Raw genomic sequence first — 25,241 nt, forward strand, 5'->3', positions numbered from 1 at the left:
CCGGGAGCACTGCATCGGCTTTTATTTAATTGCCATTCAAAACCAGCTTCAGGCATTTTTCGTACTTCTGGTGAGAAATAATAATCTCTAATGAGAAAAAGAAACGCAGCTTCCTGCTGTAATGTAAATTTCCTTTATTTCAGGGATTCAGTTTCATCTTTCTGCGACAGAAAAGGTTCCCGGTGATGGCATCACGGGGCTCTGCAGACGTAATGTCTCGGCGATTCTCCCAGCTTGCCCGCTGGCAGGCAAGTGCCTTAGTCCCTGGATTTGGGGAGTCCCATGTGTAACATCATGCATCCTCTTCACCCTCACCAGCCCCTGGTTTGAAGCCCTCGCTCTTCTCAGTAACCCCTGGAAGCACAGGCGATGTGGGAAACCCTACAACGGCAGCACCCAAATGTTTTGGTTTAGAGCCCCTTGCAGACTGGTGCTGCTGGAGTCTTGCACAGCAGAGTGATGCTATCATTGTGCAGGGGAGAAACTGAGGCAGAAGTCCTAGCAAGGGGGAATAACTTCTTTTTTAGCACTTTGGACATCAGGATGCTTTCCCGCTTGGTTAAATACAGCCAGATGTCCAGGTTTGGGATCAGAATGTGATAATTCAAGTCCCAGCTGGTTTGCAGCTCCCAGGGTTTCCTGCTCAGTCCCGTGCTTGCAGAGGAGGTCCCCGAAGCGTTACATGAATATCTTCACATCCTGAGGTCCTCCGGGCTAATTGCACGGTCCCTTGCCAGGACCTTAATTGCTGGCAGGACCTGAGGTGGGATTGATGAGCTCTATTTCTGGCAGTGGTTAATCAAATCCTCCGAGGATCACAGATAAATCAATGTGTTTATTGCTAATAGCTTTCTAGGAGTACAGGTCCCATCTACCTGTTTAAAGAAAAGCAGTCCCAATTGGCTTTTGGATTGAGCTGTTTGTACTTCTGCTCCTTCAAATCATATTGATATCTGTAATATAAATATCAGGAAACAGTGGTGCTTCTGCACATTGTAGGGATTTGCCATTGCTATACATCTGTTTCCTTTCCACATCCGAACAGTTTCTCGCTTATTGCAATGTTTCTGTCTCTTGGATTCTTCTGTGTTGTTTCCACATATCCTTCTGTTACATAGCGCACGTTGGACTGCTGATTGACACCTGAAAGATAAACATAGATTTCTGACTGATTCTGTAAAGGGAAGGGGGTGTTTTGAGATGTGTATTAATCAGTGTTATAGAACAATAAAAGATGACATCACACCTAGAAATTGTTAGGGCAGGCATCGCAGCAAAGACTGAGACGCACGATGTAATCTAACGCAGGTTACACAATACTTAAGGCACTGCTTTGTATTACCAGTGGTTTAAATATTTTGTATTTCAAAATATTAGAAAAATAATGAAAGTTTTGAAGATATTTTTTCAAAACTTCTCTTTTAATACCACTTAGATGCTGCAATAAAGTCATGTTGAAAGATGTTGGCAAAGTTCCCTTATTTTTGCTGTCTGGGCTTATTCTCCTGCCGAAAGCTGTCTTTGTTTAAATAAAACAAGTGCTCCAAGTGTGGAGCAGAAATACCCCAGCTGAGGAGGCTGAAAGACCTGCCTCCATCTGTAGTCACTGGCTGAGGACAGAACTGATGAAGCACTGATATTTTGTTGGTGTTGAAATCAGGTAAGAGCCTTTCACGACTGTTTAACTACAGTAGCATTCCCAGTACATACCAGGCATATTGTTTTTAATAGTGTTTCAGTAGATATATTTAGAAATGAGATAAACTCACTGTGATTATCCAGTCTAACCTATCAAACAAAAAGCAAGGATTTTCATTTTGTACGGTTCTGCATCACTCTTGCTGAAGCTATAATGTCTGTGGTGGACCTCCGGGTATGAAAGGTTTGGGTTTAGAATATTCAGGTTTGAAACATGCAAATATCTCTGTATAGTAAGATGGACTGCAATCTGTGCTGGCTGTGGTCAGCGACAATGCTCTAACAGAAATTAGTTTATGTTGGTTAAAGCTTTTTACCGTGTCCGTTCTTCTCTTGGCCTGGACTGTCTTCATTAAATTTGGATTTGTAACTCTCCAGTGTCTGCTCCGAAACATCATTTTCTGTGCAGAAAACAAATGTAATTAAGATGAGTTTTTTCCATAACTGTTCCTCATAGTCTGCCTTGAGATAAAAAAGCTGAGTTACTAGTTATGAAATGGAGGTTCAGTCATCCTGACCATCTAAGGGATATGCTTAAGACAACAATTTAGTTGCCTTTTGTGGCACCTCCGTCAGGCAGCCTGTCTGAATCAAGCAGTGTCAGCAGTTGCTCGGACAGGACTGTCACCCACCTCTCTTCCACACTCCATGAGCTTTTTTCAGCTTCCTCATAAAAAGCACGACAATGATGAGCAGCGCGAAAATTAAAGCAGCCACCAGGATTGGCAGCAGGAGATTATTCTCCTTTTTGATGCGTTCAGACTTCAGATCTTGCTCTGTAAGAGAGGCAGATATATGTTCGTGTTGTTAAACAGCTTCCTGTGAGTCTCCAGTAATTAAGACAAGAACGATATATATCCTGGACAAGGCCAGATTAACATGGTGAGACTGCAGAAGTCACCTTACTGGACTTAATTTTAGGACGTGAGGTAGAAGTTTTTCTGCTTTTATGAACAAGAAAAACTGAAATCGGTAGACGTGTGTGCTGGCACAACAAACATTAAAACTTAGCTTTTTTCCTAGAAGCTGAAAATGGTTGCGTTTCTGTGGTCTCTCCCCAAGACTGCAAGCATTACCAGCTTGGTGAGAATCAGCTTGGTGTAAGAAAGCTCCTTGCATGTTTGGAAGGTGTCATTAAAGAGCACTCATGAGTTCGTACCGAAGGTGACGATGGAAATCACAGTTATATTTTCACTTGTTGATGGGTCTTCTGTCCTGGAAAGTTCCTCTTCTGTGAGGTTGCCACTGAATGCTGTTACAGTCCCTGGGGAATGGAAACAAGAACAGTGTTTCTCTGAATGGCAAAGGGATGCTTAGGAAATGCGTATTTTTCCCAGAAGCTTTGAAGTCCAGGGCACCTGGTACTGCAGCAGAAAGGGACTTCTGGACCCCTTGACTCAAAGCTCAGTTCCTTAATGCTGTATTTCATTTTAATCTGAAGACCACCTAAGCTTTGTGAACAGAAAATCCTTCAGTCTCTTACACATTGTTGAACTCAATGGTTCCCATTTACAGTTATACTAAAACAAAGCTGAGCTTTGACTCTTTGTTCATTTTGAGCCTTTCCCTGTCCATCAGTTTGCTTCTCTATAACAGGCTTGCAAAACCAGGAATAAGCATGCCTCTTTTTCCTTAAAGCAGATTTTTTTTTTTTTTAATTCATATCCCTGACTACTCTTTCACTGTCTTCATAGCTCACAGTGGTGCAGTCACCCAGAGCGAGAATCCCCGTCCTTTGCCACCCCCACGCCACGTCTGATGATGCAAGGTCATACCGTTGGGGATGGGGTAACTTGACGAACCAGGCAATTCATCCTTTCCCGCTGTAGTTGACGTTACTTCGGACCCTGTGCAAACAGAGAGGTCAGCTCTCACTTTCTTACACACACAGGCAACCTATCTGTATAATTAACACAGGTTTGTAAAATTAAAATGATAATGTGTGCTGTGTCTACCAAAACTTCACATTCAGAAGAGATTTTCTTCCTTACCAGTTATGTAAGCACAACTAGTGAAAGTCCTGTGAAAAGATTCAGGCTGCCTCTCTCGTGTATGTTTATCAACATAGGTCTGAATTGTTTACTGAGATGTAGCTATTCTGTGATGTTTGTAATCAGTGGTGTAGCACTTTTAAACAAATATAAACAAAGAGTTCGTGTATTTCTAAAACAGCCAATTGTTTTGTCTCTGCAGGGCCTGTCACACTAAGCAGGTGCATGTGCCCATCTTGGGGGGTTTTGGCCAATCGATTTGGGCAGTGGAGCTCTTCATTCTTCTGCTGGAAACAATTCCTCAGTTTAATAACCAGAACCTGCAGCCTGCTCTATGCACAGATAATTGTTGTAGCACAGTGCCATCTAGTGCAACTGTCCAGAGAAATCCCAGCCTGGGCTCGCATTGCGCTGCGATAGCGGCCGGTCTGGCAGCTGCTGACACTGAGGGTCTTCGCGTCTTATGAGAGAGACTTTGCTTTCATGGCTGTAAAACTGAGGGCTCCCAGCACAAGCAAGAAATGCTGTGATTCATGTTGTTTGTTGCATGGAATGTAACACTGTTCTTGGTAGCATTTCTGTCCTGGTTTTGGTAAATTCACGTAACTAAGACCAAACTTACATGTAGATGTGACATTGGGTTGGAGGTTTTGCTGGGTTGGTGTTGATGCTGAGCTGGTAACTACTGGATCCTCTGGTACTGCAGAAGGGATGGTTGGTTGTTTGGATCCTAAAGGGAAATCCCCCAAACACATGTTAAAAATCAGAAGAGACACTTTGCCATTGAACTGATCCATGAAAAATGAAACCTGCTCTGGTATAACTAGTGCTCCGGACAGTTTGGGTGCTCTATCTGATGTGTGGTTAGACTTACAGTCCTACCCTCCCACCTTCAGCTTCCCTGTCCTCTGAATGTATTTAATACTACTAAATGAGAGAAAAAATGAAAGTGAAACCCTTACCACTATGCTGTGGGTAGCTTGGCGTGGGGGCTGTGCCGCTGCTCAGATCTGACTCTGCTGCGGTCACTGGGGAAAAAACGTCAGTTCTGAAGGCTGAGCAAAACATCCCCCAGTGCTGATAGCAACTGCACTTTTGCAGTCCTCCCTTTAGGTAAAGGCACTGTATAATATTTTCTGTGATAGATGCTGCGTTTATCTGACCTATGCATTAATTAAAACAAGGCCAAGCAATTAATGCCTACCTGTAGATTGCTCATTCTCAGGGACACGTGTATCCATCTCTAGCATAGCTGGTGCAGGATTTGTATTTGTCACTGAAAAAACCCAACAACGGTACAACTTTTAAAGCACTTTATAAGCATTTGTTGAATCGAGCAATCTAAGGAAGAACAAAGTAAGAATAGATCCATCCTAAAGATGAGTAAATAGGCAGAAGGCAAATACTACTCCAAAAATTATTAGACAAGCAGCTGTTAGTTTACATTTATCCCCTGCTAGCTTTCCAGGTAGATGTATCTAATACACAGAAGACATGGAAAGCTCACAGTTTTTTTGAGAACATAAACTTTGGATTATCTTTAAAACTTTAGGACAAACATCACCCAAATTCTAGCAGCAGCACTGGGGAACTGACCTGCCTGAACTTCGGTGGCTTAATGTTTAATGGATTTTAAGGTAAGTTAAGAAGCAGAAGAAAGGCCTCAAATCTTAGTTTGGATTTCTTCTTTTTCCCCAGGTAGCCCTCTCATTTAAAAATAGATTCCACACACAGGGCAGCAGACCATGGGCTTCAGCTTTGCACGTGTATCTGCATGACTTTCACCACCTGAGAGCGGTAAAATGGGATAGCCTCTGCTGAAGGAGCCCGCAGTACCTGTCCTACGGAGGTCCTCAAACTGGAAAGTCGCTATCAGCTTCTCTTCTCTCAGTGCTTGGTGGCGAACGATGCAGCTGGCTGTGGAATTGGGCCCATAGGCGAGGACTGTCAGCGTGCTGGTTGTGGTCCATTTCTTCCCATCAGCTTCTAACTTGTGCTTACTGTCACCTATACACACATTGGAAGAAAAACATTTCAGTGCTTTCTAGTCAAGAGCAATTTAATGAAAAACCTTCCAGGCACAATCTGTGTTACTTTGCTGTGCTAAAGCAGTGCATGATTACTGTGCACAAGTGGTTCATTGTATAAATGGATTACATGGGAGCCCAAAGGCAGCAAGGTCATGTTTTCTTCCTCGGCAGTCGTTTAAGTGCAGACCTCGGTGCACCTCCTGTCCTCAACCCAAGGCCTTCGCTCCAGTTCATGACTCCCCCGGGGAAATTCCCTTGCAGCGTGCTGCAGGACTGTGGCAAAATGTCCAAACACCCACTTTTGGTCCTTCCTGAACCGAATAAATTGCTTTGCGGTGTGCCACAGCCACTCACAGCCCACAGCGGGGAGCCTCGGGGCAAGGACCTGCTGCTTTGCAGCATGACCGAGATCTAAAGAAGTTCTGATCCTGCGGTGTGGTAATCCAAGGGCACTGAATTTGTGTCTTAACAGCTGTGGATTTGTAACCCCAAACATAAACACAAGTTGTTAAAGTTGTATTGATGTGCAATATTTACATTTGTAATAAATAAACATTGCTACAACTCTGTGAAACCCTGTACAAGTCTTCTATCATCCCTACAATGCAGGTTTGACTCTTCCCCTTTCGCAGCTGGGAGAAGTTAAACACAAAGATAATTACCTTGCCATAATGAATTACAGAGAGCCATGTAACTTGCCTGATGTAGTTCCTAGTCCTAGAGGTAATACTGACTTTTCTCATTTATACGATATGGAAAAATAAAGATGTATTTCATGTGACACCAAGAGACGTGTTTGAATTGCTGTAGTGGAGAGGAAGGTTCTTTCCGAGGTTTACCTTAAGTGCCCATGGTGGCACAATAATCTCTGCTATCTGTTTCTAACGTAGAGGTTCTCTGGAAACTAACTAATGTTTTCTCTTGGTCTGTTACCCTTGGTAACACCCTTATTTCCTAAATGAAAGACATTCCTTGTTTCCAAATTAGCCTTTACAGATATCTTGCCGTTATCACATGGACCAGTATTTCTCAACCCTCTTTTCCAGCCCCAGCAGGGTCATGTAAGAGCTCAAAAGGGTTTCAAAGTGCTTTTGCTGGGGAGGAAATAATCTTTGTCAGCTCAGTAATTACAGCTGGTTTGCCCCTGCTGAGCCCTGGTGGGACTGAGATGCTGCCAGTAATTAAGATGCGTTAGCTATTTTCTGATTAGTATAAATATTTGCAGTGTTTCATTAAAGCTGAGAAAGGAGTGTTACTGAAAGACAGTCACCCACCAAAGAGCGAAGGCACATGCAGAGGGCTGGAATGAGGAGAGTTGTGTTTGTCTTTCAAACACTCTGTGTTGGCCAGGTGGTATCAGCACCTCTCCAGGCAAAAGCTCCTTCCTCTGGAACCCAGCTGGAGGTGGAACCGGCCTGGCACAGCGCGGGTTTAACGCCGTTCACAGGTGCCTGCGGGAGCTGAGGAAGGCTGGGTGCTGCTCGCTCTAATGGCTGATGGGGTTAGAGCTGCAATGGCGAGGAGGAGGCAAAGGTAAGGATAGATTTTTTTTTTAAAATAAGTGGGGGAATGCATGGTTGGCTGTATGTGTCGTGGGAGGTGTTTAGTGTCTGTGTTGTGAGGTTGCGAGTAATGTAGTTTGTCAGGCCAGAACTGAAGTTGTTTCAAGTGTAAGAAAACCCCTGGTTTTTAGCAGAACAGTAGGAAAATTATATATAAAAACTTAGGGGTGATGTATTGCTTCCCTGAGCTCCTCATAACTCTACAGCTGGTGTTCCCTCAGGCCCTTACAGCCACACGCGACCTAGCTCTCCCCAAAGCCATGCAGGATTTCAGAACCTGCTTTTCCAAGGCCTGCACACTGCTCCGGAGCACCTTTCCCCCTGGGATGGCGGATAGCTCCCTGCCCCGCTGTCCCTGTGCCTCGCTTCCCAGCTCTGCTGCTTCCCGAGTGCACTTCCTTTAAGTGTAGGACTTTACGTGGCTGCATTGATGTCTGTATATATGGATTTCTATCCTTAGTCTTCATTTCTAGCTATATTCAGGCCAGCACACTTCTCTGTTGTTTTCTAGAGCTCTTAATCAAAAACCCCATCTTGGGAGGGGAAGGGATTACAGGCTAAGCTTTGAATATGTTGCTTGATGATGCAAAATACACATAAGAGCTTGTTAATGTGTGACAGAAAAATACATTTGCATTTATGGGTATTTTCCTCACACTTCGATACGGATGTGCATCTCCTCTCCACCGCGCTACCGTAACAGCTAATAAGGTAGTTATTATTAGAACATGGCCTTCAAAGCAGCTGTTTATCTAGTACACAAGTTAAATCGAGCTACGTGGTGGCTCTGTTCCTCCTCGTGTGTCTACCTCTCCCTGGGGAGAGTCTGACAGGGTGCTGTGGGCTGTGGTTCCTGAGCTCTCTTCTTGTTTCTGCCCGTGAGCTGCCTGGCTCTGAACAGATTAATGAGACAGAAGAGCTGCTGGGATGTGTGTGTGAGCTGCTCGGTAACGCTGAGGAAAATCTATCTACCAGTTACAACGTGGAAATAGTTACAATGCATTTGTTAACCGACTTTATACTGAGGCTTTGAAAATTCTGCCTCCAGAGTTTTGGTTTCATTTTATTTCAGTGTAATTTCACTCCAGATTCTCAGGGGATTTTGGTCCCAAGTGGTGGTGTTTTGCTCTGAATGTGAGCAAAGCAGACGAGCCCCATCCCTTGCACAAACACTGGAATTTAGTGCTGACTTTTCTCCAAAATCTGCACCGCAGAGGCCAAGTGGTACTAAATGAGTGGAGAATGAGTGTTAGTCTCAGCTGATGTGTTGCAGAAGGCATTTCACCCTCCAGTATTTTCACTAGTGCCCAAGACTGATAAGAAGAAATTGTTAGTAATCAATCCCTGGTCCTTTAACACTTACCAGGCAGCTCTATCCCATTGTCCAGCAGCCAGGTAATCTGGGGCTGTGGTTTACATCCTTGGGTATAGCAAGACAGCGTAATACTTCTTTCTGTGTCTCGGGATACTTCCAGTACTGGATTAGAAGGAGCAGCTGCAGCAATAAGATTTAGTACATAGTTATAGTACATGTGTTCACTTGGTTTATGAATGCCTGCATGCACAGATTATGTGGGGGAACTGAGCTAAGACCAGGATTATGTTGTATGATGTTAAGCATCATACAGTTGCATGCAAAAATGCAGATCTGGAGTTGAGGAGCTGGCCTTGTTGTTTTCCTCCTCTGGGACAAAGCAGGTGAAGGAACTTACCTAATACCTCAAGAGTCTTGTTCTTGCTTTTGAACGGGATGCTGTAGTAGAAGCATTTGTATACGCCTTCATCATGCACTGTTACGTTAGACAGTTGGATGGATAATTCATCCTTTGAATAATGGATAAGTTTGTACCTCTGATCTCTAAGAGCTGTAAGGAAAATAAAACCCAGCATGGTATATGTGTTGGTACATAAGAGGAAGACAGATAATCAAAGCAGTAATGAATAAAGATAGTTTTCTTTATTGCATTTTTTTACTTCATTGACACTTGACGTAAGGGAGCAGCTCTAGCACAAAGCATTCCTAGCTGGTGCTGCACTAGTGCAGAAGCAGCAGTAAACTGAAGAAGGGGATGTGTGTGCAGCCAGCGGGGAAAATGCCATGGTTTTTCTTGCGTTTATTTTCAGGGGGTCTTATTCCTATGTTCCCAGGTATCGTAGCAATTTGGGTTCTTTAAGTGTCTAGGCAGACAAATATAAGCAAATATTGGGGTGCGAGGACATGATATGTGGTCAGAGAAGTAATATGACCTTTGAATATAGGGCACAGAGCAAAGTTGAACTAAGGGTTGTTTTTCCTTCCCCATTCCCCAAGCCCTTATTTGGCCTTGAAAAAATCACTTCCCCTCTTTGGGTGTCTTTTGTGATACATAAATTAACACTACGGTCAGCCCACATGTCTTTATTAACTGCTTATTAATTGGCTGTTTTGCTTCTCATATCCTTGTCTAATTACCTTGATTTTAATGACACCGTCTCCTAGGATATCTGTACTCTGCTGTACAGTCCCCTTTCTCTCTCTTGACTTCCTACTCCCTGCTTCATTTCTCCAGCTGGATAACCCGTGGGAGTCCTCGGGCTCAGGCCAGCAAGTCACATGGACTTTTCCCACAATCACAGCACAGAAAGTGTAACTCATCTGCCCTTAAACTGAACCGAAACTGGGGATGCGTACCAGTCATTAGGGAGAAAAAGACCTCAAAAACTATATTTTTTTTTTTTTTTTAGCTGAGGTCTTGTAAAAGTACAGAGTTGGGAGAAAATCACAGCAGTACTATAATCTATGGAAGTGATTAAATATTAACGGATTTTGAACTCACCATGATGTAAAGACTTGTAGCTAGCTTGTTGTATTTTTAGCTACAGTGAGACTGGAGGGAACTGATTCATGAAGCGGTTTATTGGAGAAGCAATGTGACAGAGATTCACAGTGGCGATTCAGAATAAAAAATGAAAATGACCATGTGCAGTGTAAAATCTGGTTTATCTCTAAATGAGGACTATCTTCTTTTGTACTGGAAAAGGAAAATATCCAGTGTGTCTGGCTTATCAAGGATCCAAATGCTTTGCAAACTCTAGTCCTTGTGGATGTTATATTATGCGTCTTATTGAAGGATAATTGTGTACTGTACGAAAGGGGAAGACTAAGGCAGTCCTCATCTTGCAGAGCTGTTGAATTTGGACCAAGAGGAGAAAGACAGAGAGACATGAGGTACAGGGAGTGGAAGGGAACATAATAATTATGACTTTGGCTTTGTCAGCACGAATTAGAAATCACTGCTTGTTTTCTAAAGATTTCCTCTTGATGTACTACATCGAATTCCCTGATGAGCAGAAGAGTACCCAGGGCTTTCAGGCACCTCCACTCCTGTCTTTCTCGTAAGAGAAGAGTGGGTTTTTGTGCTAGTCCGTTGGTGCTGGCGGTAACTACAGTTCATTGCTAAAAGCTCTAGTGCCAGACCACTCTTGTGGGGGTTTCCATTTCATCACCTTCCTGCCAGAAAGGGGCTGAATGTGAAACCTTCTCGAGCGATTCGGTAGCAGGTGAGTCAGACTGGCCACGGGTGGGAGCTTGGAAAGCCCGCTTCCGAGTGACCCTCCAGCCCCCCGTGGAAAGTGCCACATTCATTTTTCACACTTACCCCGCTGGGTGTTTAGAAAAATGGCAAACCCGTGAGGGTTTAACCACTGCCGGGCAGAACTGCCATCACCGCTGAGGGTGCAGCGGAGACTGAGGTCCTCTCCTTCCTTTAGAGTTACAGTTTCACTGCCAGCTCCTGGAAAATCCCCTGCCAGAGAGGAGTCGGAGAAAACAAATATTAAAATGTGATATGAAGTAAAGTGACAATGTTTTGCACAGTGTAATGTCACGTTTCCTTTTTTTTTTTTTCAAGGTTGTAAAGGTTTTTCTACTTTGGGAAACTTGCCAATATGATTGCACTGATATAAATAAATCACAGTCATTAGATAAGTCATCCCAGTCACTAGGCACGACTTGTACTGAAGGCTTGTGACCTTCATCTGCCAGCACAAACAGATTTAGTTATTGAATGTTATTCCACACAAGCCATTGAAGAATTGATAGCAGATCCTTTCGATCCATGTTCTCTCTGTATGTTAACGCAAACATTAATTTTCATTAATCCATGTTCTATTCTGAAGCTGTTGAACCTCATTTTGCAGTGAATGAAAAAAATGAAAAGCCTCTGAAAAATGAGGCTTTTTTTTTTAATTCAGAAAGTGTAAAGCTGCAACTGCTTTGAACTGGCTTTGAAGCTTCTTTCACAAGCAGCATCCATAAACTTGGCCTGGCACAGGTTACTGAAATGAAATGTCATTCTTTCTTCTAGTTCATTTTACAGACAGGCAGTAAAGTGTGTTTTTCTTTCCAGATATTCAAAGATATATAATACACTTTGTGAAAATATTTGATGACCTGGAATGAATTACCTTTTCCAGAAAAAAAAGCATGCCCTGGAGAAATTACTAAGAGCAGTGCCTGGGTCAGCGTTAAGTAAATAGGCAGTAAGAGGGTTTTATTTTTCATTCCTGTTTTGTGTGTTTTGATTTTCTTTTCCAGGTAGCTGTCTGCTGCAAGTTCCTACTGCGTACATGAACACTGCAGTTTGGGGAAATGAATCTTTCTGGGCTTCAGGAAAGCTTTTTGTTGTCTTAAAACCTTTTTAAAATATTGTAAACGTGCCCCATGATGGCTTCACTTCTGGTATTCTTGCTGAACCTGAACTTTTACCACCAGAATCAGAGGAAGGACTTGTCTCCCTGTAAGACAGTCATTTCCCATGGAGATCCCATGCCTCACACTTGAGTTGAGCACACATGACGTTTCCTGGGCCAGAGGTGGCATGGAAAAATTGATCAGTGATGTAGCTTGGGGCTTCAAAAATAGCGAATACGCTATGGACCTCTCTCTTGCTTCACTATCTATCTAATCTTTTGGAGTCTGTAAGCAAGAGATTTCCTTGTAATAGCTCAATATTTTAACTTCCAAATTTGTAACTATGATGTATGCTGCTTTAGCTAAGGAGGAGCTGTGCAATACAGGTTTGCTATCTATCATCCGTGCCTTTGCTTTTTATTTCCTTGTGATTCTGCCTTCATTTCCCAGGGTTAGTGCCTCAGCTGGTCTCTTGGGGCCTGTGCTGTGTGGGGGTCATTTGCTGAGGAGCAGTAGCAGAAGGAAAACCTCCTTGTGTGGGTTCCACTTGTGCAGACCTATGTCAGGAGGTGCCTGTTGTTAAGGCAGCAGAGAGGACCTTGTCTGTGGTTTTCCACAGGGCCCTTCTGTATTTTTTTGTAGCCATGGTTTCCTGTTGCTAACAGCAGTGTGGGGTCTTTCAGGTCGCACCTTTTGAGGTGAGAGCAGCGTGACTGAACAACAAAAGAAGATGGGGGTGTTGTTTGCTTTTCTACAGCAGAAGGAAGCAGCCCCCAGAAGAGAGCTTACACGTAATTTCCATGAGAGACCATGGCTTCATTTGGACCATGACTCACAGGTCAACTTTCCTTCCTCACACAGAGGGCAGTTTGATGTGGCGGTGGTCTTCAAGCCACTGTAGCCCACCACAGTACAGTCACTGGGGCATGTGAGATGCTCCCATGTCTGCTCCAGAGGATAGTGGTTCTTGTACTGTGTGGATGCCAGGTGCCCTGGCTACCTGGAAAAATTAGTCTGGGATCAAGAACAGCAATGTTTCCATGTTCTTGGCAGGACAGGGCAACAATTTCTTGCCAGAAATGCCAGGATGAAACTGAGCAGAATGGCCATGCCCCTGGTTGCTATAATTTTAGCCATCAGCGCACAGAGAACTTGTTGCGGTGATATGCGCTCAATGCATCATTTCGGAGTTATCTTTGAAACTGTAGCCTTTACAGACATCCTGTTTAATGAGTTATTTTTGACCTCTGGCTGTTGACCTGTGAGTGGGAGTCTGAATTAATTCTGATGGCCAAGAGCAGGTAGCGGTTGCCAGCAAGTACAGATTCATCATGCAGGAGACAGTGGCAATATCGGGAGAAGAGGGTTGTACAGTGAAACAGAGTGGAGGCTGCTGATTTGGAGCAAGTCTAAAGGGTGCTGCAAGTGCTAGTTCAGGTAGGAGATAACTGACAGTTCCTCAAGACCTGGCTTCTGTTAAACACAATCAATAGTAATAAAATATCTTAAGCATACAGTTTTACAGAATGCCCTGTCACTGTTTAGACACTGAGATTTGATGTGGCCTCTGTTAATAATACCTTTACCAAAGTGTCAGCAATAGCACTGCTGTGATTTCTGGTCCAGCATTTGTTAAGAAGGGAGCAGGACAATTGCTTTGGGCAGGCTCATGTGTGCATTCCTCCTGCAAAGGTCAGGAGAAGCCTGCAAGAATCCTGAACTGTAGATACCTGTCTTGCTGCTTCCCTCACTTAAGCCTTTCCCTGTTTGACATTGTCAAATATGAATCTCTCACACCCTCCTGTCTATGAAAGTGAGGAGATTACAAAGTAGGTGTAAGCTACATCTTCTAGTAGGAGTAAGGAGATTGAGCATTTAAAGTGCTTTTCATTTTCAAAGTACTTTGCAAGAGCTTTCTAAATTACTCTGACTTGTTGTATTAGCCTCTTTTTTACACAATACATGAACAAAGGCATACACAGATATCCAAGTCATGGGAAGTAAGCAGCAATCCGCTATCCAAATTTAAGGGAGAAAGAATCTTGGTTTGCCAGTGCTTCACTGTCTCAAGCTTGCTGCCAGCTGCTAGGAGGTGAATTGGTCTCATTGGTACTGGGTTTAGGAGTCAGCTGGAATTCAGCACCAGCGTGCTTTGGAAATTGGGTGACAAAACAGCATTGTCAACAGGAAAAGAGCAGCAAAACTGCCTTGCATGTGGCGTGCTGAAGCTCTGGAAATTGAGTTCTCCAGGCTGGACTGCTTGCAAAGGGGAGATTATGTAAGACAAGGGGTATGACTTACCTTGCATCAGGAACAGAGCCGCGACGTGTAGCACCCTGGCGAAAGTCATGTTGCTGTGTGGGCACGGGCAGTCTGTGCTGACTTCCTCTCTCTGCCGGGGCTGCTGTGCAGCTGGTCCCTTTTCAGCACGGGGGGAGCGGATTTACCACTACTTCATCACTGCTGAGGTCTCTGCCTCCTTTCCTTTTCTCTGCTTTTCCACTCTCTTCTCACCTCATCTCTTGTTTCCTATGTGTTGGTGACTGCTGAGAAATGGGTGACCTCACAGGTCCCTAAAATTAAACTGGTGGGTGACAGGACTGGGGGCTTTTCACCTTGCATCCCCTCTCGCTTGGTGTCCGTGCAGGAGACGTGTATATGGAGGGGGAAGCAGGTAACGGTTAAGAGAAACGTGGACCCTGGGGACCTGGGCTAACCCTGCCGGGGACCCCAGTCCTACACGTGCACTGTGCAGGATTTAATTCTCCAAGATGGGGAGGCACTCAGGAAGGCAGAGCTTATGTTGTGGACACCGTTGTAGTGCAGTAACTGGCAAGGTTGCTTGAAAACCCAATTATGCACTTTAAATCCCTAAAAAAATAGTCTTGTGTCACTCTGCCTTTTGTACCACTGTGTGCACAGGAGGTTTGCATTGCTCTGCTTGCATGAATCCCGGCAAAACAAATAATGAGAGAAAGGTAATTTTATGCCTGTGGTTTGTGGCTCTCCAGGGAATGAAGAGTATTGGTGAGGTGGTTGTGAAAGGTTCGCTGAGCACTGAAGCACGAGGCGGAGGGGTGACTACATCAAGGAGGTCCCAGAGGACTGGTGGCAGAGTCTGGGTTTCCTGCGTCCCCTTGACAGTCTGATTATCACAGGAGCAGTCTGGGGCATAGCGAAGCTTTTTGTGTCTCCTGGGTGTGTGATGTCCAGTAACATCACAAGATTTATCCAAGCCTGTTTGTAGGCAGAGCCTCTTTTAATGATGTAGCCATGTGTACTGATGTCCAAAAAAAGGCTTTGGCAGATCCTCTTCTGGCAGTTTTCTGCAGCTGCCCAACACTTAGTGCAAATGACTAATACTGTCAATGTAAGCTGACTTTAATAAGATAAGCAATATGGTTTAAAACCATATGCATTTGCAGGACATGGCTTTGAGTGAACTGGACAAAACAGTTAATTATAAATACATTATGCATTTCACTTCTAAGTTATTAGAATCTGTTTCCATTAAACTTTAATGTGCATGGAACTACGTCACTCTGTTAGTGTATATTTGATTGAGAAAAGCTATGGCTTTTATGTTAATTGTAATATAATCAGTTTTACTGGAAAACAGAGCCGTAGGCCATAAAGTTTAATGTAGTTGGTTTGAAAGGAAAGAGTCTCACTGGCTGATAAAACTACTGCAGCATTAAAAAAATCCAGATCGAGAGAGAAGATAAGTGTTTTAAAGGCAAGCATTGCTTTGCTTTACAAGTTGTGCTTCCAGTTCCACACATCTAAACCTGACAGTAAAATAACTCGCGGGGGAAAAAAGCCATCAAACAGTAGAGATGCTGAAGGCACCTGCCTCCAACCCAGAGGGAAAACTGGCTCCCTGTGCATTAGAAGGAAAACCAGACTTGAGATGGTTTTGTGCCATCTGCTGTCAAATAAATGAACTTCATCTTCGGTGGAGGGAAGAACAATGTAGCTCAAATTCCCCTTTCTCCTTGATGCTTCTGAGGCTTGCAGCCCATCCGTGTGGGCATCCCAAAATGGGATGTGTGAGGGCAGCACTGCAATCCAAACTGAGAAACAGCCCTGATTCTCTTTTTGTTTCAGGGTCCCAGTACAGCTTTTCTCTGGGCATATGTCCAGCAGAGGCGTTTTTCCTACCTACATCTTGCTGGGACCACTGAAAATATTGCTCAGGTGCACCCCAGCAATGCACAGGCCCCTCTGAAAGGGAATTAATTGAAGGTCTGTGTCAGAGTATTCACTCCAGCAAAGTCCAATATGCTTGAGAGGAAAATTTAAATTGGAAGGGCAAGGTGTGGGGCTGTGGCATCTTTATTAAGTCACCCATGAGACATTTTTGTCTGACTTCCGAGAAATCCATTTAATGTAATAAGCAAATTAAAACGCAGTGGTTGTTTTAACAGTTGTTAGCACTTGAAACAGATTAAAAACAACCAACCAAACCCCCCCCCCAAATAAAAAAATACAGATGTCACAGGTAATTACAGCTATTTTTGGCAATACCATTATTGTTTTTTTAAAACAGCAAACATTGTTTTCAAATAAATACAATCTGCTCACACTAAAAAACATAATAAACAGAATGATACAACAGGTTTAAAGTGGGAAAAAAAAAGTATCCATAGATAACATCAAGTTTTAAGAGATGTCCACAGAGTGAAACTTCAGAAAATACATTTTAATGGGAAGTAATAGAAAGGAACTGGCTGTGTATTTTCTGCTATGTAGCATGGATGGTTCATGAATATTCCCCAGGGAACAAGTATTTGAGGAAGTCGTCATAAGTAAGTAGCGACTGTATGCAGCCAATCACGCTTACTGCTTTTTTTTTTTTTTTTTTTTTTTTTTAATTCATTCACTGTTTTAAGCATGTCTGCTACCGGCATAATTTCACATATATTTTAAATGTTCAAATAACATCCCCTATGCTTAGGCTCTTTTTTAAAAAAATAAGCAAACAAATCAAAACCCAAACCTATTAAGGATCCCTTTCAAAACAAAGATTTTCCTTATGGAATTTCAATACATTTTAAGTTGTGAAGCATTGCAAACTAATTTCCAGCTCTGGGTTTAAATGAGGGTTAGTTGACTACAGCCTAACTCAACTGTCTAGCATCCCTCTTTTTGAAATGAACGTGAGTATAATCGGACACTAAATCTCACCCTACTTCTGCATGCAGTCCTACACCAGGACTGGAAGTGCTCAACCCCAGACAGGGACCAGTCCTCCAAATTCCTCATTAAGTCAGTGGTGGGTTGGTGAGCAGCCTGTACTAGGACCAGGCTTTGCACAGCTTCATCTCAAGCCCAAGGAAATAATGAGAAATTGTCCTCCTTGTTCCCCTGGGCTCTGGATCAGGCCTTTGTAAGGACCCAGAGGGAAAAGTTTACAACCCCTCGCACTCGGTGCTGTACGCAGGAGCTCGGTAGAGAGGCCCAGTTTGTCACAGTGCTGTACACAACCCCCTCCCCATCCTCTGACTTTTTCTCCAAGAGCTGCTGTTAGCACGCAGTCAAAGATGACAGTACCCACGTCCCTGAGATATTGCTGCCTGGGGGTTCAGGGCTGCAGATACAGAAGAATATGCTGGGAAATAGTGCTCTAGCATCCCTTCTACCCTCTTTGTTTTGTGGAATTACTGCTTGTGTTGCCTTCACTAAAGAGAATTCCTGCAACGTTCTTGTAAATGACCACTTATTTGGTGATGTGAATGATCACTTTCACAATAACGTTGACACTTGAAGATAAAACCAGAGGAGAGGAGGAGGCTTCTACCATCAGCTGACCTCTTTCTGAAACTGTTCAGACTGAGTGAAAAGGGAAATACTTTTTTTTTTTTTCCCCCCTGAAGTTACAGCCTGGATCCTCAGTTTGCATAAAAAAAACAAAGCTCTTTTCGAGTACACAAAAAAAATCAAACCTGAACATTTTCAGATACCCTGGTTTTGACCTCCTGGTGCTGAGTGTCATCCCGTCAGCTGCTGCTATGCTAGAATTTGATTCTGCACTTTGATTCTTGTATTTTTCTAGCCCAACCCTTAAGTTGCAGTTTATGGAAATACTGGATGAACAACTTATTCTTGTCAGATTTCCAGCTTTATTTCTTAATTGGGAAGAGAGGGAAAAATCTAGGAACTGCTTTTTGCCTCCTATACACTGATTAAACTGTTGGGATCTGATGCAGCTCACAGTGAAGGCAAGGAAAAGACTTGCACGCACTTTGGATAGATCAAATCTAATGTTCTTCTGGGACAAAACACCGAAGTGACGTTAAACACACATTAATGAGCAGCAATGGAGTGAAAGTGAAGCAGCAATTGTTTTGTATTCTTCACATCTCAATTAAAAATTTAAAAGGAACACATTGTTTTCTTTTTTTCCCCCAATGAGCCCTATCAACATGAGACTACTTAACACAAAACTCCTATGAGAAATCAAAATGCTAGAAGAAAATAAGATTTTTCTTGCTGAGATTCTTGACACCTGAAGAATCTAATTTGAGATAACACTACAATTGTCAAAATACTTACCCAAACATCCAAAAATATACTTTTTTTTTTTTTAAGAAGAGAGTATTTCAACATCTATCTTCTCAAACAGAACACTCACTTCTGTATTACTTACTATATGCAAAGATCAGCTAGTACAATATCCAAAATGTGCATTCAAGTTTTGTTCCCTCTCTGTTTCATGCTTCTGTCTAAATAAACTCCTTGTAATGTCGCTTAACTGAATAGGACCTGAGCAGCCTCTACTGCTTCATACAGGCAATATTTGTTGCCCCAGGTTATATCTTGCTGACCCATGGTGTAAAACAAAAGCAGTCTGGAGAATTATGCATGCTTCAGTAACCAAATTAGTTTTGGTGTGATTGTCATTTACGTAGTTTTAAACTCTTTGCAAATTTGCAGTGAGTAAGCATGGAGGAAAACAAGCCAGAAATGCTCTTCAGAATGTCTGTACACAGCCAAAAATAGTTTAAATTACAGTTAAAAACTAAAGTGACAGCAGTGTAACTGCATGGGAGCAGTTTCTTCTGTCATCTCATAAGTTATCTCCCTGACTTTTCAGTATACATCCCTGGTATAATAATGCACTTCTGAATGGCCTACTGTGAATCACATAGTCATAAATGTATCAATAACGGACTATCGTTATGGATTGTGACAATGGACATATGGCACAGGAGGAGCTCTCTGCTGACTCAAAATCTGTACAGAACCTGAGGTACTCTTCCTGGCAAGCTCAATAAATCCCAGAGGCAAAGCTAAGCTAAAACCCCTTAAGATTTGTCACGTCACAACTGCTGACTGTTTTGCCTCAGTGAGGAGGAAGGGATTCGTTTATCGCTCCTTATTGTTCTGACTGCTGAAAGCACAGCTCAGTCGTATCCTACCAAAGCTGAGACCGGTCCTGCCAAAGGCTTGATAGGTTAAAAGAAACCAACACAAAATCAAACTTTGATCGTGCTATGAATAATAAGGCTTTGTCAAAGTTGGCCAGCATAACCTTCAGTGCCACACAAACATTTCACATGAGGACACTAACACTTTCTGCAGAGGAAAAGCTGGACAGAAGAGGGGTACGTAGGATGCCAGAATTTCTCTCTTGGTACTTCTGAACTTGCGTTTGATGGTGTTTATGGGAATACTCAAGAAAGGAGTATGCCTGAAAATCTTTCATCCCATTTTAGCACATTTTTAAGTATCTTCTGGAAGCGAGCCTGCACTGATAAGACCCATACAAATGTCCGCAGGAACTCTTTGACCCAAGGCAGATGACTTAAGGTAACATTAATCTAAAGGAAACCTGCTCTGAAGCCAGTTTATACTATAAACTACCACTGTGATGTATTTTGCATTCTCCTGTAAAGCACCTAGTATTGGCATCTTGCAGTCTGTTGCGCTGAGGACACTTTTTGTGATTTCAAAGAGTTTAGCTACAGATGGAAACCCTTCTCTCCCCCTTTTCCCCAAATCATAACCCTTCCCCCACCATTTGGCATTTCCCCCACCATTTGGCATTTCAACAGGCCAAAGCATGTTGCTCCTAAATGTAAGTGTACTGTTTTATCAGCTCTGCTTTATGACAGATGGCACTTGGGAATTAAGGAAAAGGAAGCAAAGCATGGAGCGGAGGCTGAATTTCAGCATCTTTTTGATTTCACCATTATCTCCTGAAGAAAGCTGCTTACTGCAGAACCTCACCAGGGCTGACAGAAAAGCTCACAAGTGACAGAAAGCCACCACTGTGTAAATGACCAGCACAAAATCTCAGTATGAAAGGGAAACTCCTTTTCCAAGGTCTTCTGAAGAGAATTTAAATTACATGAACACTTTAGGCTGGGTCTGGGCATGAGGGTGGATTTCAGTCATCTAAATAAAGGAAAAAAACCCAAGCCCCAACTTTCTAAATCCTTCAGGTTTTGTTGGAAAAGGCTTACTTCATCTCCACTTAAAAGAAACTGCTCCCAGTCTTGGTTCACAACGGTGCTGTCTTTTGATGTGCAAACTTCGTCTGTAACTGATGTGAAATTCAAAATTTTCTTCTGATATGGATCAGTGTCCATCAGTCTTTGCATCCACGATATGCTCACCACATCCTCTAACACAGTGCTCAAACAGAGGAACAATATTCTGATGCTGCCTGCAGAGGCAATGCTGGACTCTAATTTCCAGCTGGTGGTGGTACACTTTATAGAAGGTGCTGAGAATCTGGGGCTCGTGAGTGAGAGGGGTGTCAACACGTGGTCCTGAACAAGCCTGCTAATGCTTTACAAAAACAGTAGTGAAAAAAACCTCAGCATCCTGAATGCTCAACTTTTACACAGTGCTAGTTGTTTCTAACGCGGTGCAGAAGGCAGTGAAAGTTACCGGTGTTATCAGAGCTCCATTCAAGGTGGGAAAATTTACCCAAGCTACTGACTAAACAGATACGCCCTGCAGTGCAAGAGCTTCAATCTGTATTTTAATATTTTATTTCCTTCAAATCACTCCCTTTTCTATTTGCCTAGTTGTATTATGAGAATTTTTGCATGACTGTGGCTGTGTGAGAGATATGCTACAACAGCTGTTTGTGTGATCCACTGAACATATTATGACTGTTTTTCCACTGTCAATAAACACAAGAAAGAGACATTCTCCGATGCTTAGAAAGGCCATGAGTTTTCCTTGCTTGTGCAGCTTTGCCTATTCTTGTAGTAATGTTTCTCTCCAGTTAAAGCCTCCAGTTGGTCCATGTGTGAGGGGGAGGATAGGGGGGTCCGTAAGCTGCCAAACACCTGTATCTCCCAGTTCTTCGCACGAACAAAACCCCAAGTATGGAATCTGTGTGAAGAGAGATGGAAATAAAGGCAATGAGCAGGGATCCAGCCATGCAAGGAGACGCTGAAGTCCTGCTGTGCTACTGAAGCATTTCACTGTCTTCTCTCTCTTTCCCTCTCCCCGAAGTCCATTTTGAGAAGATGACTGTAGGACTGGGGTGTGACAGCCAGACTTGGTGCACCACTGTACATCCAAAACACTGGGAAAGACATATTATACCCTTGTCACGTAGTTTAAATACGGGTCAGTTCAAACCAAAGCTTCCTGTTGGCTAATATGGTCCCAAACCCTGAAGGCCAGCACGGCTCTGGAGGAGAAATATGGATGCTACTCTGGCTCAGGTGTCCTCAGGTCAAGTATGAGCTGTGAATGTCCCAGAGGGTGACTGCAAGGCTGTCAGTGGACAATGCCATCTCTGTAGCCAGGGCATGAGTAAAGGAATGAAGGCAGAAGACCCCATCATACTTTTCAGACCTTTTCCCTGCCAACTCTTTAGAGTCAAATAAAAAGGGGAAGTGGTGTAGGGCAGAACTGCCCTGTTAACTGTGGTCAGGGTGTTTTTGGCACTAGGGGAGTCTCTGTACAGCTCCAGTATCTATAAGCATAAAGCAGAGTCACTGCAAACCCGTTTGTAGGTGGGTATCTGATCCCATGCTATCTGTTACAGAAGTGACACATTAAGATAAGCCTCTTAAAGCAATCTGCTTTACTCTCATAACTTCTGAAATGAAAGAAACTCAGTAACGAGCAGAACAATCAGATGGGAGGAGCAAAGTGTCCTCTGCCTGGTTAAGCAGATTGCAAATTTCTTTTCTCTTTGTAAAGCCAGCGAGCTTTACTCCTTGGTGGTAATTACCTTTCGGACCATCTGTACAAAGTCCTTGGAGTTCTGCGGCGAGAGCCCTTGGAGCTGGCAGGTACAAGCCTCCAGGGAGGATGCGTGTGCCACTATCAGGATGTTATTTCCTGAAATAAAGTGAGAAACACAGGCTGAGGAGGGGTATGAAGCCAGCTGTAGGGACTGGTGCCCAAGATCAAGCCTAACCATTTGAAATGTTCAAAATGGGTTCAGTTTATCAGATGAAAACACATTAAACTATGCATATGTGGGGGAAAAAAGGAGGCTTTAGTAACACATTTTGGAGCATTTCTCAGTTCTGAGGATAATGGTTAACTCAGTGCTACTTAGTTTTAAAATGGCTTTCTGAAGAAAACAAGAATCCCAGTGAGATTTCAGATGCCTTGTGAAGCAAATACTTTTCTTTTACCCCCAAATTAATTCTGATTAAAACACACACTTTAATTTCAGTCACTGTTTTTCTACAGCAATAGCTTTAGATTTCCATTTCCAAGATCCTTTACAACTAATGTCACACTCTGCTATCGAGGTTTGTGGGCAAACTATTAAAACAAAAGCTTAAAATGTAGAGGTAGATCAGGAAAATGGAATTAGTGAAATCACCAGAACTTAGAAACTTCCTATTGCTATACTGTGAATAAAAAATAGAAGCCATAGATTTTTAAAATTTCAGTATTGTGTTTGGAGAAGTATTTAACAGTCCTTATTAGTAATATATTTCAGAAGAGTCGCTCAAATAGGGGATAGAAGATGGCCCATTGGATACAGGTAACAGACAGCAGGGTGCAAACGGCTGGCTTATTCCCTGGAGAAACAGGTAGCTTGCATTGGGTAGGGATCCCTAAAATACTTCTGCTTCTGTCTGTTTATGGACACTTCTCGTAAGCTGAGCCTATCTGAACTCATAGTTCTGACACATACACTTGAACCTGGAGTTTCCAATGTCTCTGTGAGAAGGGATGAGATTCTGATATGGGGATTTGAGTCCTTTAAGAGGGAAAGACTGGTTGGGAATATCGGCGCTCACACCCAACCAAGCCTGTCTTGTTTTTCACTCCCTCTGTAGCACGTACCTTTGCCTTTACATTCACTGATGATTTCTTTTGTCACTTGGTAGCTTCTGCTTATGTATGTATCATAAGATTCGGAAACCACTAACTTGCTGACGGGAATATGAGGTCTGTGAGCAGAAAAACAAGTATGGTAAATTGGGAGAAGTGATAAAGTTTTAAGTGCAAGTTATGATTCATCTGCAAGTATCTGTTTCTTTAACTTCTCTAATTCCCCAAATCGCCAGAGCTGCATCTTGTGTCAGGACCACTATGATGATTTTTAAACTTCCAGACCAAGATGTTTACCATTCCTGCATTAATTTTAGTTAGCTGTGAAAAATGATAACTGCTTCCTCTAACATGGACCAGTTAGTGGAGGCAGCATACGATGTGCTGATTTTATTTGTGCTAGTTTTGCAATGGCATGCAGCAGTAACAATGCCACTGTGTGTTTATTTAGGCATGTGTCCTTTGATTAGCAGATTAGGTCTGCACTGGGCTACCATGGCTTCCAGCTTAGAGGGTGGGCTGACAACATCTGTGTCTGTCTGGGGAGAGTGGGCAGGTACAGCGAGAAATGTGGAGCATGGAGAAGGCAGATGCTGGCTCTCTGCACTGCTCATGCTTTGATGGTGAAGGGCAGAGGCAAACTGCTGCTTTGGCCATCTGTAAAGCTGCGTTGCTGGGAAATGCCTGGAATTAGCCGACCTCCTCCCGGGCCAGAGCATTTCAGTGAATTGCCTGGCAGGACTCTGGCCAATTGTATCAGCTGGAGTAGGCTGATGTGCAGAGAGAAGCAAGGGATAGCAAGCAGAAGGCTGTATTTTCATGCTGAGGTGCAAGGAAAAAACCTAACTTTTCTTTCCATCCAGTGATCAGATATATTTACAGGAATTACACCTGTCATTGATAGGAGACAGAGGGCTGTGTCCCAGTCTCTCACCTAACCAGCTGACCACACAAGAGCAGGCTCTTGTGCCAAGAATATTTGTTACGGTCTTCCCAGAGGGCATGTGTTTTCTGAAGCAGAGACTCTCCTGCGGTCCAGCTGCTCTGCCGAGTGCTAGCCATGTGATACCCTTTCAGGGATAAACACAGTGTAAGGACTTCTATTTAGATACCCTCAGTGTGTTGGAATTTTAGCTGCAGACCAGAAGGATGCAACGCAAGCGGTTTATTGTATAATCAGGTATGAAAAAAAAAATATTTTTTTTCCTTCAAGTTTTTCTTCTTTTCTTTTCTTGTTTCAACTGTTTATTCCTCTTGAGGGTTCTTAAAGACACGGGTGCCCTGGGACACCAGGAAACACCAGCATTTCTGCTGATAACATAAACCACAAAAGCCCAGCCACAAAACATTTGTCACCAAGCCCGTGTAGGTGGAACTCTTGTGTATGTGTACTATGTGTGTAATCTAAATGTTTTGTTTTCATCTGAGATTGCTCAGCTGGTAATCAGGCTCACACTAAGAAAGGGCTGGTCTCTGCAAGAAATTATAACGATACAGATATTTCAGCAGTGAGGTGCAGTAGAGGACTAGAATTGTGTGACCTTTCTGGAGTTTTCTTCTTTGTAGGAGCTCTTGGAGTCTGGCTTGTATAAATTAATCACAAATTTGAGAGTAGGAAGCCTGAACAGATCATCTTGTCTATTCTTTGCCACATGACTTTTTCTGCTGGGTTTTATTTAGCCTTTCTCTCTGCAGCTTACAGTAAAAAGCCTTTGTGTGTTAGGCTGGAAGGCACCAGGACTGCGGTGCTTCACTGGACAGTCAGGGGAAAGAGTCTTGAGCTTCCCTCTGGCCCAGGCTGCGCGTTGCACCCAGTAGCCCTGCGGTGTTTGTTGGCAATGATATCGGGGAGGCAGAGGTATGGCCATGTGGCTGGATAAAAGGGAAGCAGCAGAGGCTGGCAACAAGGATGTGAGTTCAGATACGGATCCTTAGCAGGTGCCAGGACTGATCTGTGCAGCTGTAGGGATGGCTGGAAAAAATGCCGAGCTCTGGGAAGGTCACTCTGTGCTTTTGGAGC

The 25,241-nt window shown here is 43.3% G+C and overlaps 2 protein-coding genes across 4 annotated transcripts in view; both read right to left on the reverse strand.

Moving 5' to 3' along the window:
- Positions 1-225: 225 nt before the first annotated feature.
- Positions 226-14,303, reverse strand: CRTAM (cytotoxic and regulatory T cell molecule). 2 transcript variants are annotated; one of them, XM_010126402.2, is made up of 13 exons: positions 14,255-14,303; positions 10,920-11,066; positions 8,994-9,146; positions 8,645-8,776; positions 5,526-5,696; positions 4,894-4,965; positions 4,652-4,717; positions 4,312-4,419; positions 3,474-3,545; positions 2,858-2,962; positions 2,331-2,474; positions 2,016-2,099; positions 226-1,143 (listed from the first exon to the last, which is right to left on the reverse strand). In XM_010126402.2, the coding sequence occupies exons 1-13, from the start codon at positions 14,301-14,303 to the stop codon at positions 1,013-1,015; spliced, it is 1,434 nt and encodes a 477-aa protein (XP_010124704.2). In that variant the 3' UTR covers positions 226-1,012. The 2 variants fall into 2 exon arrangements, with proteins under 2 accessions (XP_010124704.2, XP_086622382.1); XM_086766256.1 differs by lacking the exon at positions 4,894-4,965.
- Positions 14,304-16,235: 1,932 nt separating this feature from the next.
- Positions 16,236-25,241, reverse strand: part of UBASH3B (ubiquitin associated and SH3 domain containing B) — a 74,644-nt gene continuing 65,638 nt past the window's right edge. For both annotated transcript variants that reach the window (XM_086766191.1, XM_086766192.1), the window contains 3 exons: positions 23,234-23,340; positions 22,158-22,267; positions 16,236-21,304 (listed from right to left, as the gene is read on the reverse strand). In XM_086766191.1, the coding sequence (XP_086622317.1) occupies positions 21,167-21,304; positions 22,158-22,267; positions 23,234-23,340 (355 nt within the window). In that variant the 3' untranslated portion in view covers positions 16,236-21,166. The remainder of the gene's footprint in view (positions 21,305-22,157; positions 22,268-23,233; positions 23,341-25,241) is intronic.

The sequence above is a fragment of the Chlamydotis macqueenii genome, chromosome 24 (genome assembly GCF_036417535.1).
Source record: "Chlamydotis macqueenii isolate bChlMac1 chromosome 24, bChlMac1.mat, whole genome shotgun sequence".
Lineage (NCBI taxonomy): Eukaryota > Metazoa > Chordata > Aves > Otidiformes > Otididae > Chlamydotis > Chlamydotis macqueenii.